The following is a 15,276-nucleotide window of genomic DNA, read 5'->3' as shown; positions in this document are numbered from 1 at the left end:
TCTTCATCTTTAACGAGCATGCCGATCGATCCGAACCGGCCGATGTATGGAATTAAGTCGACGTCCTAATGGACGCTCTACGTAATTCCGAAACACCTCGACCGGCCGGAGAATGGGTCGGCGGTGAGACTACACGACAATAAGTCGTCCTTTTCCTAAGTTATCTACACTTGTTATAAGAAATAATTAGCTTACGGGACATGTAAATAGGTTTTGGATTCGAGCGTTTATGATCTCCACAAAATCATTCTAGTAACGGTTCCTTACAAGCTAAGAACACTACTTGAAGGGAATTATATAACAAGCGGAAGATAGGTCGCGCTTATACATTTGTACCGTCTCTAATTATCTTGAGGTTCGGCTGCAAACCATCGGAGTAATGCCCTCTCTAGCCTTCTTCCAAATGGAAATGGACTTAATAGATAAGGTGCTAACGCATCGCACTATTAGAGCATTGGAAATGCTCGCGGTGGATCTTACCATCATTGCTAATGTAAGTTCTCTGTCAGCGTAGTTGATCTCGCGAAAAATCGCCAGACATGAAAAACCAGACAGTTAGCTCACACCACCGGCGCTTTAGGATGTGCTGTCATATGACAAAGAGCAAGCCTCTGGCAAGGAGCTTAGTGGAGTGAAAGCGGTTTTTAATTCATCTTCTGCGCATTAATCAGACTGCATTCTAAAGGCAATGTTTATATTAGAAGACAACGGCCTTGTGAACTAAGCTGGATGTGTCGATCACTGGGACTAGTCAAGCGATTCAACCCATAAGAAGGCGCAGGTTCTCTTAATTCGCATTCGTCCAATGCGGAAAGGTAGAAGTTCATACCAGGATAGTTTGTGTTGTGAAGCAGGACGGCCTGATCTGGCTCTGAATGTGATCACACGCGGTAGCGACCAGGATCTACCAGAACGCTTTGATCCCCACCGGGTAGTGACCAAAAAGATTACTGCAATATCCAGGATCTTGACTTCACCTACACTTGTCAAACTTGTTGCCTAGCCAATACGACTAGTCAATGTAGCACCAAAGGACCCAAGGATGGATAAGCAGGAGGTGCTCTGGAACTAGCAGAAGCGTCTACAAATCTGTACATCATCTTCTCATTAATAGTGGTTACATCGCCGATTCGAACGCTTCCTAGCATCATCCATTTATTACCCACCCCCACACGAGTCAGTTACCGGATGCCCCACCCAGAGCCACTAGTTCCAAGCCGGTTATTAATTCATACGCGTATTCAGTGGGGCACTATACCCCCCGTCACTTCTGCACATTGCCTTGATCATCAAGCTAGATCGCATGACACCGCAATTTGGATTGCCAGTATTTAATCATAAACTGGGGAATGGCTACTCAGTGATATATTACGGTTAACAGCGCAAAATCTTCAGGAGCGTACGACCCGCTTTAACATGATAAGCGGTCAATTACCTACGCCAAGCTACTCCAAGCTTTGTGCGAAACAGTAAACAGCTTCCGGAACGCCCGAACAAGAGCGAGGCACAACATATATTTAATTGTACATATACCTCTTACTTTTTGAACTGTTCAATAAGAGATGGGGTTATCAGTTCGCACTTCGTACTCGAGTTAAATACCCGCTATAAAAATGCGCGTTTTCGATGCGTTAACCGTCGTTTCGACATGGCAATTGGCCCTAGGTTCCTATATCTCTCCGCGAGCCGAAAATTGTAGGTACGCAGCTGTTCAACATTCTGAAGCCATATTAATCAGCCTATAGCTTGGTCTGAGGCATCGTCAAAGGCCAAAGACTTCGTGTCAAAGTTGACACTGACTGAAAAGATTGGTATTGTGTCTGGAGGATACGTCAGCCCGGCACCGGCTTGTGTAGGATCCATAGGTCCTATCTCGCGTCTTGACTTTCTTGGCCTCTGTTTCTCAGATGGACCCACTGGCTACGCACGCTCTGAGGGCGTTAGTGTATTCCCATCCGGTATAACCATTGCTGCGACATGGGATCGTGATCTTTCATATCGGCGAGCAGTAGCGCTGGGAGAGGAATTCCGAGCCAAGGGCGCTCATGTTTTCTTAGGGTGTGTTACTCCTTTTCTATCTCGAATCACGTCACTGACTATCCTGCGGGCCGTCCACGGGAGCGATGGGCCGTCACGCCCGTGGTGGACGAAACTGGGAAGGTTTCGGTCCAGATCCTTACCTTGCAGGCGTGTTCACGAATACCTCTGTTATCGGCATCCAATCTACCGGCGTTCAGGCATGCTCTAAGCACCTGGTCGGCAATGAGCAAGAAACTCAACGGACTTCAACAACCGATGATAACGGCACAGTCACGGATGCGATCTCAGCGAATATCGACGACCGAACTCTCCATGAACTTTACCTGTGGCCATTCGCAAATGCGGTCAAAGCAGGCACATCTTCAGTCATGTGTTCTTACAATCGTCTCAATGGGAACTATACGTGCGCGAACTCGGACTTGCTTACCACCTTTCTCAAAGATGAATTGGCATTCCCTGGTTATGTTACTTCTGATTGGTATGCCACCCACGGGACTGACAACTTTGCCAATGCTGGTCTTGACATGGAGCAGCCCGGAAATGTCAGTGCTCTGGCCGGCTCTGCGTATTTCGGCGATTTGCTTCTCGAGTCGATTCATAACAGCACTGTAACAGAGGATCGTCTGGATGAGATGGCTAAAAGGGTGATGACACCGTACTTCCGTCTTGGCCAGGATCAGAACTTCCCAACAATTGACCCGTCTAATGGCGCTGTATTTTTGACGTATCAATATGGCCACGTCTCCCCGCTATTTGCCTATTACCCGGTAGTCGATGCTCGGGATGTGCGAGGGGACCATGCTAGTCTTATTCGCAAAATCGCCGCGGCAGGGACTGTGCTTTTGAAGAATGTCAACAATACGCTGCCTCTCAAGACTGCATCAAATGTTGGGGTTTTCGGAAATGGCGCTGGTTACCCTGTTGACGGCTCGGCTTTCCTCGACTATGGTGATGAACCAGAAGGCTCCGAGTACGGCACATTTGACATTGGTGGAGGATCCGGTACGGTACGGCATATGAACCTTGTCACGCCTCTGGAAGCTGTGCAAAGCTATGTCAGATCTCTCGGTGGTCGCACACAGGTCATCCTGAATAATGATATACTGGCGGAAGGACTCTTCAAGACTATTTATCCTGTTCCCGAAACATGTCTCGTCTTCCTCAAGGCATTCGCCACTGAAGGGACAGACAGAGCTTCTATCGATCTGTCGTGGAACTCCACGGCTGTAGTGGAGAAGACGGCTGCCATATGTCCAAATACGGTAGTAATCATACATGGACCTGGTGTGGTTACGATGCCCTGGGCTGATAACGAGAACGTCACGGCCATCCTATCTGCTCACTACCCCGGAGAGGAGACTGGAAATTCTCTCGTGGATGTTCTCTGGGGAGCTACCGAGCCCTCCGGAAGGCTTCCATACACTATCCCAAGAAACATTTCAGATTATGGACCAGACATCGTAGAGTCCCCAGCGACTGATGGTACATGGCAAGCTGATTTTGACGAGGGTCAGCTGATCGACTATCGTCATTTTGATGCCGACAACGTCGAGCCGCATTTCGAATTTGGCTTTGGACTCTCATACTCCTCGTTTGAGATGGGTGATGGACTCACAGTTGACGTGACTAATAATCTATCTGCACTTGCAGACGAGTCAATTGGAACCGAGCCTGGTGGCCTCATCGATTTGTGGACTCATGTAGCCCAAGCTTCTGTCGATGTCACCAACACCGGCAGCAATACGGCGTCCACAGTCCCGCAACTGTACATTTCCTTTCCCCAGGACACCACACCAGAAGGTACACCCGTCAAGGTTCTCAGGGGCTTTAGTAAAGTTTCCTTGGACGCTGGAGAGACTACTACTATACAGTTCGAGCTGACTAGAAGGGAGCTGAGTTTCTGGGATTCTGACACAAAGCAGTGGGTCATACCTCAAGGAGACTTCACCTTCTCTGCGGGTTTTAGTTCGAGGGACATTAAAAGTATGGTACAAACGGCGGTATTGGCCTAGTTACCACTACACCGTATGTTTTTCCAGAGTCACATAGCCTATAGTTCTCGAACCATCGTATGCTTAGTCTGGATGGCTCTGTATTAATAACAGTTTGTATATTGAGAAGGGGCCAAGGGAGTCATCGGTGAATCGGCTTTTTCACTACCTTCTGTAGCCATGTTTGGGTCCCTGTCAGCCCCGTTCTAACAGAGCAGCGTAGGCGCTATGTTGAGGATATCGTTAGAGGGTGAATCTGGCTTAAGATCGGATGAAAGGCACTGTCGTAACAGGACACTGGGCACTATATAGGCGTTGGTTGTATTAATAGGGAGAGAACTCCCCCGGAAGAGGAGAGGGACAGACTTCAGTCTCGCAACCAACATCTGCTGTAGAACTGATTTGACAGTCCCATACTATAAAATAAAGCAAGGAAAAAAATCAGAAAAAGCGGCTTAACGTGGGGACCAATAGGCTTAGCGCCTAACCAGACTTTAGAATTCGGCATTATGGCTTGAATCGACTCTAATAACGTGATAAAAACATAGAAATCTACTTACGGGCAGAGCATTCGATATCCACGAAGGTTTAGCCTATAGTCTAATATAATGTCTTTAAAGATATGTTAACCTGTTTATTGTTATAATATAATTTCAAAAGGCAGAACAAGATCTTAAAGAAGATAGCAAAGCGTATAATATAATTAGAAAAAGCATTAATACTAGATTAATTATATAGTATAAATAACTAAGTTATGAATTAAAGGTTATATATATAACAATAATTACTCGAGGCCGATAAGATTATTAAATAAGTCTTTAATTAAATACTGTGGAATGGCTTCTCCATTCATTTCTTTCCGTACAGTTTGGGCGACAAATAGATCTATTCAGCGCTATCGTACGAAGGAGAAGAAGGGATTCTTCCCCTCGTACGTGGTCTATAGATAGGGGTTTGGGGTTCACCTGTACGGCTGCTGGCTGCCGACAGCCACATCGTGGCTGTGGTGGCTTACTGCCAGCACGCCGTGTGACTATCTATACTACGTAGTCAACCGTCGTACGAGACCGCGAATAATATATTCCAACAGTAATAAAATTTTAATAAGAAATTTGTTAATTATTATTTTAATATTATTTAATTTAAAGCTATTTTTACTTCCACTATTCAAGACAGGATCAACCAATATCACGGTGCTATGTCCTTAGAAGTGGTGCTGCTTCAGAATTTCTAGTCGCTGAGGATGCAGGAATGAAGCGAGAGGAAAGGCATCGTTCACTCCGAGAGCCATCGGTTCTCCGCCGCGCATTAGGGCCCCAATGATGGTTTTTGACTCATCGTGAAGCCGAAAGCCGTTGGTTTGATAACCTTGCACGTGTAAGATAGGGTGATCCTGTATGCCAAGTACCCTCACTAAGAACTCGATCGCAAGATACCAACCCACTCGACGATGTGCTTTTCTCAAGTGAGGACCGGCAAATGGCGCATCCCGCAGTGGAGTCATGGGCAATTTTGCTGCTTCCCTTTAAGTTGCCTGGAGTACATTGAGACTTCCCTGGCGGGACTCGAATCGGCCGGTGTTGCATCGACGTGAAATACTGTCTAGGAAACTCTCCGCCCGTGATTTGTATGATTGGTAACCTGTTTTAATCTAGCCGTGGTCTAGCAGTACTTGGTAGTAGAATCTGTCTTGCTTAGAGTCCGTCAAGCTCGACGGCATCCACAAGTGCTGAATCCGTGGTTTTGCAATGTGCGTGCAATGGAAATCCATCTGGGTTTCGCGTTGGGGGCGCGCCTTTGGAGACGACCCCATGGCTGGTAAGCATCCGCCTTGTCAAACATTTAGGCTGGCTAGTAGGAAGTGCTGGTACGCATTTCATGCCGGCGGACGGGGTAGATCTCAGCGTGCATGGGTGCTATGAACATGAACACCAGAAATAGTGAGAAAACCTAAGCTTCATGTTTATTCGTTGCATGCTTTTGCTCTCATCTTCCCACTACTTTGTTTGTCTTGTTACCCTTTTTTCAGACTACTGCTTGGTATTCTTTCCTTGAGGGAAGACAGATTATTTCCTGTAAGCGTTGCACACGTGCGTGTGACGGTTCTAAAAGCTCGTATAGCCCACTATGAGCTTTGAGATATAGGTCCCGAGCATTAGCGGGTCTTCCTGTAATCATAGAGATGGTCTAGTATTCTGCATCGTACTAAGCACAAGATGGTAATTGTTGACTTTGTTGGTACCTACAGCATTCTTGCATTCTCAAAGCATATCCAAGTGTGTATCTCTTCCGCTTCTTGCAGCTTAAGGGAGCCATAGTTTACTTTCATTACATTACCGCCACCGGCGGCGCTGTCACCGTCTCCTCGTGAAAAGGTTTGAATGCGGATTCCACGATTCCACCAACCTGCCTGAAAGAGTGACCGGGTGAAAGGCAGTTTGTGCTGCCTGTGTTCACCCCGTCAAATTCGGAAACCAGATGTCAACAACATGGAGGGATATGTTAGCACTGCGGGTACCTTGTAAGTGGAACCCGCTAGTTTGGACTGTTAACCATTGCGAGCCCTCGATTTGAAAAACAGGAACCGGATACCGATTGAGAGTATTTGCCCAAACGATCGAGCATAAGGGATGAATCAATAAGTTACGGATATGTTCAGATAAACCGCGTTTGTTCTGCTTTGTTACTCTTATGCAGCGAAGCTAAATATAATAACGGCTATTTAATGCTATCTCAGCCTCCAGATACCCCGTTAGCTCTCCTTATATCAGTAGGCGACTTTCTTTAGCAGCTATTTAGGTCCGGTTTCGTCTTTCGTCTTCAACATCTCCTCCACTCATGTCACTAGGGAATCCGCGTTTCTCTCCAGCACGAATGTCGCTCCGTGGTTGCAGTTCAGCCATGGACTTATTGTATTGACTGCAGCAATCTTCGATTGCCTGGATGATTCCGTCCATATTTCTGGCACAAGTGGACGTTTGGTGAATTTCGATAGCTTGTAGGTATGGTTGAATGGTCGCGTGTTTATGTAGAACTTGAGCAAATTTCAGGGTAACTTGGTCCGCCTGCACAGCGTGGCACATGAATCGGCAAAGATATGCTGGACCTAAAACCCTCCCCTCGGAACTTATGTGAAACACTAAGTCTGAGTGCCTGCAAAGTTATTCCAGCCAACAAAGTGTCTTCGTTAAATAGCGGATCCACAACCTGCAGACATAGAAGATTCCAAACTGCCGGCTCATTAAGGAAGTCAAAGACGGTGCGGTGAAGAAAAGTGATTTTGCCATCAATGATCTGGTCATGTTCGTCGTTGTGAACCTACCCTGTCATGTTACAGAAGCAGCAGAACTTTCATCTCTCCTCCTTGGTCAGACCTCGACGAGACCATAACAGCAACTTCTCAACCTTCCTTCGAATATTTTGCACTTGGCGCACTTTTCCCTGTCTGGGGAGTCCTTGGAGAGCGAAACATCAGAAGGATCATGGCTGAGGCATTGAAAATCGCGAAGCAGACTAACTCAAGCGGACCGTTGTTGATCTGGTTCCAGTAGCACAGCCTGAGGATCCCGGCAGCTTCACTCTGGTAGCGTGGCTCGATTCTACCGAGCATGTGATGAAACAGACTCTCAAGCTCGGGGGGAAGTTCGTCAACTCGTTCTTGTAATTTGGTTACATTATCATTCGCCGCAAAGCCTTCCATCAGTGAGCGACAGGCCAGTAAAACCCACAGGAACACCCCAGACGACTTCTTCGCGAGATCTTAGAGAATTCCATTTGCCTTTTGCCCCTCGAGAGAACTGAGGACCTGATAGTACGGGTCGGCACCGATAGCATCGTTTACATGGGTGAAAATATCTTGTAAAGTAAGCTCTTGTAGTTGAAGTGTGGGATTATGTGAAAATGCCTGGACACATGCAGAAAGTAACCAACTGGAGACGAGAACTTTAATATTCTCGTTCAACACAAGTCGCTCAATACACAGAACGGCGTGCACGGGATTTCCTGCGAACTCGTCTAGGCCATCAATGAAGAAATTAAATTTGCGTGATATTCCCAGCGCTTTGTGTAGAATGGAGAATGCTCCTGCTGATTCTCCTATAGATGGGAGCGACAGTTGTATGTACTCTGATATTTGTGCCTCCTGCCACATGTTGGGGAGTAATGTTGGGATGAGGGTGGGTTCAGCAGTAATAATTTGGTACAAAAGAGCTCGAACAAGGCCCTCTTGAGATTTTTGCTCATCAACACCAAGAGCGTAAAAAAGAACTTGACCACAGACGGCGGGATGTTTCCAGATCATTGAGTAAGTAGTTCCTTGGTTTTCTTTTGCTCGTACAATAACTTCACCAGCGTCGATTTCCCACTCCCCGTCTTGCCCGAGCCATGCTCTAGCCATTGAATTAAGTCGTCTCATTTACAGTCAGAATCTGCGTCACGAGGCTCCAAGGCCCACCGCAGCGTACTGGCACGCGGGTTAGCCGAACTAGAGCGAATATCGTCAATTGCTTGGTAGCAGAAACGTTTTATTAACCGTCAGTGCAGCTATCGTTTATCGCACGCTCGGTTGTGCTTGCCATCAGTGGCTCTCGGCCAACAGACGCCTCATAGACCACTTTCAGCCGCTCAAGGTAGAGTTTGCTGAGGTCTTGCTCAGTCACGGGACCAAGCACTCCTTGGTGGTCTAGGACTATTTCGTTGAGTTTGGAAATGAAATATGACAGCTGGTCTATCAGACCCTTGAACTTCTCTTTGTCGTGTATCACTCAGCGGACCCTGCGAAGGGCGCAAACTGGTTCGCGAATGCGAGCGCGAAGTATGAGGTCTCTGAAGTCGGAGAAGAGTCGCTGCATCCGTGGGTCGCTGCGCGTGGCTCCTGCTGCAGTCATTGACGACCCGGCAACTGGACTGATGCTGGAACCCACGGATATGGAGGGATCGGCTGCTGGACGGGCGCCATAGCGATTCTGCAGATTTGCGCTATCGCTCAACAGCAACTAGATACTCGACAGGATGCGATAAATCGCGGTTTTGATGTGCGCGTCTTCAAGCCTGGGGTCGTGATGTTGAGAAAGGAGCCTTAACCGCTCTGCCTGCTGGAAAAACAAGGTCTTCCCGACGTCCAACTTAGTATCCAGAGGTCGTAGTCGTTCTTAAATTGGCGCGAGGCTGATATATAGCTAAAAAGATCGATAAAATCCTTGAAGGTTCCCGCGAGTGCTATGACTCCAATGACCAGACCGGCAGCCTCAGCCATTTCACTGTGTTTCGAGCAGGAGCCCACCTCAGGATAATGGACAAGTTGTAGTTTAAGAACACTAGGTTGAATCGGCAGGGGAATTGATGTATTATTTAGCCTCCATGGCCTGTTGTCTGTTGTTCAGTCGGGCGTGAATGCGCAGCTGACGCGGCGCCAACTCCCACGATAGAGGTATTGACTAGCCGACAACTCTGCCAACGGTCTCAATACCTATGCAGTATCTCCCCAGGCGGATTGAAGTGGAGTGGTGTGGTACAAAGTACGGTACAATGTGCCGCCATACAGTGCCACCAATATGCATCGCCACAATGGTTTCACAACACCAACGGGGCGCAGGCACACTTTTGCCCCGAGGAAGAAAATGTTCTCTTACTCTAGCCGTCCACCCTAGAGTTCACTACACATGCTCTTGCGCCTCGTACGGGCATAATCACTTGTCTAAACAAGCACTGCCAAAGGCGTGCATTGGAGAAAAAAATAAATTGTTCTCCAAAGCACCGGTTCGGGAACTCATAACATGTTAAGTATTAAATGCAGGCTTTTGATGGCGTAAGAGGTTGCCTTCACTCTCTAAAAATAAAAATAAAAGATTTAAGGTTAAGATTTCCTTTACGATTTGGATCGCATACTATTAAAGAAATATACACCGCAATGACCGGTCTCTCCCAATCCAAGGCTGCGGTACCTTTTCATTATACCTATAAACTAAGCCAACTCAAATCACATGTCATAGCTGGAATCAATCGACTTTGTCCTGCTTTAGTACATGACTTGAAAAATTGGGATTGCCAGCACTGCAAAGATCCGTCGGGGCTCGCAGGATAGTGTCTTTTCTGACATAGCATCTTCAAACTGCCTTCTTGTATTTTTGCTGTCATTGCACGAAAGGCATTCCTCGCAGACGTTGTAATCGAATAGTCCGGATAGGTGTTAGAATCTATGCCAAGTCGACCGCCGATTTGGGCTCGTCTACGCCCAAATATCAGACTTCTACTACTAAACTACCCACGCCGCCGCTACAAGCCAGAACCACACCTCTTCTTGTATGGGCAGTGCCACGTTGATTACCCTCATGGATGACTAGGGATATTTTGATAACGTTACCGATACTGGAAAATCTACGAACGATGATTATTGAACACCCACATACATAATGATGCAAAACGACCTTTACGAAGGAAATTACTGAATCCGTGATCTCCACATCCTGTTTCACGCTCTTACTCAGTAATAATTGCAACAGATAGGCCATTCCTCAACTGCTTGAGTTTAGCAGGCCGCCGTATACTCACGACTCTTGGCTTTCTTTCTAGCTGCGGGACTATACCAGCGTGCACTTTCCTTCCATATACTTCTACCGCGCTGTTGGTGTACACTATAGCGAGAGAATAGCACAGAGCGTAAAATAGAGTGTCGAGTGACAAAAAAGTATGGAACGATGGATCGATCAAAGAGCGGCGTGATGTGGTTCTGGACGCAGTGTAGCTCACAGGATGAACACCAATCGTCTTGGCCTGATCGACACACTCTTGATGCTACTCGACTAGTTGGTTGTCACTGTGATTCTTCAGCGCAAGAAGTGCGACGCCGTTTCCCCTAGGCCGTATTGGAACTGAAAGGAAGAGGTGCGGAAAGAAAAAGGACCTCACCGAAACGGAAGCTGCGATACGAAGTCTTTTGTCCGCGCCAAAACACGCTCCACCACCGGAGTCGCTCCTGGGGCACGATAAGGGTGTGGTGGATATTTTACGTTTTCTTCAAGTGGTTAGAAATATGGCACAAGAGCTTCCATGCAGCAATACCAGTTTTATCGTTATTCATTCAAAGGAATTCACATTGAGAATCAAGACCATCTCTGTACGGATCAAAGAACTTGGTCCGATCTAGACCAAGTACCGATCTCCAAACACGGCGGTTTAGATGGCCTGTGTGTTCATCCGTTCGAACATGCGCCATAATGTGGAATTTGTGTAAGATTACGGGTGTCGCCGAGAAAGATGAAGATTTGGACTCATCCCAGTGAATCCTTCCATAACAGCGAATCAATAACTACTTCGTTCAGGCACGGGTAAGCAAAGCCGTAACTGTGACATCCCAACATTGCCTTGCAAGACAACAATAACTTAAAGCTTGTAAAACAACACAGGCCCATTGCACAAGGGTGGTGATGTGGTAGTGGTCAAGCTACCGCGATAGAAACTTGATCGTAGTCACTCTGAGTTTCTGTAGGGGCCGCTTGCTGGGTGTTGCCTTTTCAATCTACATTTTATCAAGGTCACGCATTAATTGTCTGCCTTGTGTGGTATTAGGTCGACCAAATCAGGACCTACGTAGCGGTTACCCCGAAATGAGAAGATAGGAGAAGGTACCGCTGGGCAAAATCGTAGACCGCAACATAGAATTCTGCACTGTGACGTCGAAGGGGGTGTCATCACGACAAACATCTGGCCACTGTTTATGTAGGTAGAGTGAGCGCACAGAAAACTTGTTGCTTGATTACCCACTGCTCGTATTTAATGTGAAACTGGTAACATTGAAAGCTAATCATCTATTTATCTGCTCATCTTCAATTTCAACATGAGCAAAGGGAAGGATATACGTGAATTCAAGTGATTGGAACACCAGCTAATAAAGAAATGCACGGGTATCAAATATCAGCTCGTCTCATCCGCCCATCCGCCAAAGCAAGCCCGCGCGGCCCTAAAACCCATTGGCGTTTTTGATCTCATATAGCCCGTTCAGTAGAGACCTGCCCAGAAAATTTCGAAAGAGAAGCCTGTATCCCAGGTCTGTTCAGTGAAATGGGTATATTTGAACCAAAACCCAGCATTAATCCTCCCTGCTTATCTCGCGTAACCCGTCATCTCAGAATGAAGGGGTATCTGAATTCATTCAATCGTAACCAAGGAAAAAGCTAAGGCGGTCCTAACCATGACACCAAAGCACTTCTAGCAAACCAGAAAAAAATCAAGCCATGCCGCCCAAAGATATATCCCAAACCATGTGCAAGGAAAATTCGTGAGATGAGATGTCCGAGCTATGCAGCGAATGTGGAGGTGGGTATATCGCAAGACCCAACCTGTAGATGCAATCCTGAACGCCTTCGCATAAAAGTCAATCGTGGGTCAAGAGCATAAATTCCAAAGTCGTGGGCGAGAAGAAAATGTTTCGTTGTCATAAAATCGCAATCGTATATCGTGAGTTAAACCAGGCCGATTTCGCCTAAAAGATGTATAATGTGGGACTAGCCGAGTTGTACCGCCCAGTCATGTCCGATAAAGCTTTAATATGCAGTGGTAGCGCTGTTCTCGCTAGTGGCAACAGCTACCAAAGCTTGCAAGCGCAGCATGTTGTCTCTGTCGCCTGTGGCTTCGGCTCGAGGCTGCTCCTGAGGTGGAGGCTGGTTCCTGGCGGGAAAGCCAGAGAAGTGGCTGATATTAGGGTGCACCATTCGCTCAACCCTTGCCATCTTCTCGGGTCGGGCCTCACTGTGCACAGTTACTGGGCCGTGGTACCATCCGTGCCGTTTGTTCTCCCTCGAATAGGACACCATAGGAGCTGACATTGTGTGCTGGTGGAATATTCGAGGAGCGGACACACTAGGTGGACCTGTTACTGTCACGTGCTCGTTGAATCTGACGGTAGGCGGGTTGAGCTTAACGCGGTTGGCTTCTGCCTCGACAGCTTGCTGGACCTCTTGAGCCCAGGCACCGGCGCTATCTCTCGGCGGAGTGGTGTTTGAGGCCAAGTCCAAGCGAGTCAGGCCACGGTGCAGCCCCATATCCCAGTTGGCAGTTGTTGGCCTCTCCTCGACATGTTCTCGCACCGGCTGTAGTGCTGTCTGCCGCAAAGGTTCCGAGTCGATCATCATTGGAGACGGGTTACGCTTCAAGGGTGACGGCTGCCGAAGAGGCAACGGGTCGAACGATTCGATACCTGGCAGTCTTACATTGTTACTCTGCGAGGTCGGATCTGCTATTGGCAAAGGCCCCGAAACAGGACTTTGAAACTGGGATGGTGTGATCACATTGCTGAGACGACTGCTTGCATTAGTCGCTGCGAAGTTGCTTGAATCGGGATGCCAGGTTCTTCGCCGCCACGCCTCGTCTGCGGCACTTGTGATGGAGTCGCGTCTAGAGAATATAGATGAAGTGGGCGAGGCTACCACACTGATTGAGGGTGATAGTGCACCAGGGCCTGAGCCACTAATGGGGCCGGGCCCAAAGAGGGGCCGCCCGGTGTTTGCGCCATGGGGAGACTGGAAGGGGTTGCCGGCCGAGGACGGCACGCTCAACCGACGCCCAGGAGTACGTGACCCGGCATACATGCTGTGAGAGCGAGCATGGGCAGTTGTGGGGGAAGCAATACCCGAACCCCACTTCGGACTACTCTGTCCCGTCGAGAAAGTCGCAGACGTTGGCGTGCTGAAATCGCTCGGCGATACAGGTCGATACGAGTACTGGCTGTTTGTACTCTGGTACGACTCAAACGACAGCCTAGACTGCGGGTCTGCCATGACCAGAGGAGGAGGCCGGCGCCGGATGTCCTCGCGTGGGGCACCGAAATTCGAGTTGATGGAAGTGATACTTGAGGTTGATAGTGACTTTCCATGACCACGACCGGGCCCTATACTGCTAGCGGTCGAAGAGCGGGCTCTACCGGGTTGGCGGACTCTGTCTGTCCTGATCTGGCGCTGGAATCTGGTACCAGTGGCGGCGAGAGAGTCGATGGGAATATCCTCGTTGACGTGAACAGTTTGTGCGTGCTGCCGCAAATTGTCTAGTCGTGAGAAGCGTCTTGAACAGTGGCATTGGAACGGACGTTCTCCAGTATGTTTTCTAGCCTTGTCAGTTGTCCAGCGTCCCGCGTAAGCAGAGATTAGGAGCAAGAAGATACCTTATGTGCCTGGCCAGATGTTCACTTCTCGTAAAGCTCAGGTTGCACGGCGGATAGTCGGTACAGTAGAATCTCTGCGACTTCTTCTTCTTATTCGATTTTGTGCCATCAGCGTTCACACTTTCGTCGTCGGAGCCATCCTCGCCATTATCGTCTCCGTCCGAGTCGTCCATGCCGACATCCTCTGATTCTGCCCTCGTCCTTTTTGAGCGCTGAGAATCCTCACGCTGAGGGAGAGTTTTGTTCTCATCTATACTTTCGGGTATCTGGACAGTCTGCGGAAACGGCGATGTGGGCAAGGGTCGTTGCTGAGCATGGTTTTGGCTGAAGGTAGCCCTTGTCGGAGTGGGTGTCGTCGGCGACGTGGCCATCGATTCCTCCTTATGCACCTCGATATTGACTGGCTTGAATGTCGCCATTTTCGATAAATGGTGCTCCGAGCACACCGGGCGTAGCAATGAGTAGTTGATAGGCGAGATAGTCGCAAGTAGCTCGCAGCCTCGCCGTACGCGCACTCAAGGCGCTGCGCTGCGTGGAGTTGAGTTGCGGACTGTGATACGGCGTCACGAAACGGGGTAGAGGCGGAGTCAGGAAGAAGGAAAGCGGCCAATCTGCTGTTTCAACTCATTCGTAAGCGTGTTCCGTCAAGAGGCACTTGTGCTGGTCGATGATGATTCCTGATGGGCGCCGGCACTATGCCTCCGGGAAGTGTTGGCGGGGCAATGCTCCTATCCTGGCGCAGTCTTGTGCTGCTACGCTACGCTATGCTATGGCACAGCACTCACTGGGCCTCTCTCAGAGCGATCAATTTGAGCTGACAGCACGATGCACGGCCGACGAGACAAATGGAAAGTATTTGCCGGTATGACAGTGATGGAATCAAGTAGGGACGGGCATGAAAGATGAAATGCTGTAGAGGCTGAGGGGGGCGTGACGGTATTAGTGTCTGGCCCAGTTCATGTCGAAGACCAACCACCGGAAAGCCTGGGTCCAGGTGCGGTCGCAATGGGTGCGATGACGACAAATCAGATCCTGGCGAGCGGTGCGAAAGTGCAGAGGTCACCGGAAAGTTGGAGTCCCCTCTGCGTCGAT

The 15,276-nt window shown here is 48.5% G+C and overlaps 3 protein-coding genes across 3 annotated transcripts; 1 reads left to right on the top strand and 2 right to left on the bottom strand.

Moving 5' to 3' along the window:
• The first annotated feature begins 1,279 nt into the window (after window positions 1-1,279).
• On the top strand, window positions 1,280-4,426 carry BKA67DRAFT_588915 (glycoside hydrolase superfamily). Its single transcript, XM_046104405.1, has 3 exons — window positions 1,280-1,695; window positions 1,746-2,058; window positions 2,108-4,426. Exons 1-3 carry the CDS (start codon window positions 1,614-1,616, stop codon window positions 4,050-4,052), a joined length of 2,340 nt encoding a protein of 779 aa, XP_045950865.1. The 5' UTR covers window positions 1,280-1,613; the 3' UTR covers window positions 4,053-4,426.
• A 3,365-nt stretch (window positions 4,427-7,791) lies between these two features.
• BKA67DRAFT_542697 (uncharacterized protein) lies at window positions 7,792-8,427 on the bottom strand (the record flags this gene model as incomplete). Its single annotated transcript, XM_046101148.1, has 1 exon — window positions 7,792-8,427. One exon carries the CDS (start codon window positions 8,425-8,427, stop codon window positions 7,792-7,794), a length of 636 nt encoding a protein of 211 aa, XP_045950864.1.
• Window positions 8,428-12,571: 4,144 nt separating this feature from the next.
• BKA67DRAFT_528964 (uncharacterized protein) lies at window positions 12,572-14,555 on the bottom strand (the record flags this gene model as incomplete). Its single annotated transcript, XM_046098996.1, has 2 exons — window positions 12,572-14,126; window positions 14,185-14,555. The coding sequence occupies 2 exons, from the start codon at window positions 14,553-14,555 to the stop codon at window positions 12,572-12,574; spliced, it is 1,926 nt and encodes a 641-aa protein (XP_045950863.1).
• Window positions 14,556-15,276: the final 721 nt, after the last annotated feature.

This window comes from Truncatella angustata, assembly GCF_020726525.1.
Source record: "Truncatella angustata strain MPI-SDFR-AT-0073 chromosome Unknown BKA67scaffold_15, whole genome shotgun sequence".
NCBI lineage: Eukaryota > Fungi > Ascomycota > Sordariomycetes > Amphisphaeriales > Sporocadaceae > Truncatella > Truncatella angustata.
Note: the sequence above shows the minus strand (reverse complement) of the source record. Positions and strands in the feature narration are given on the sequence as shown.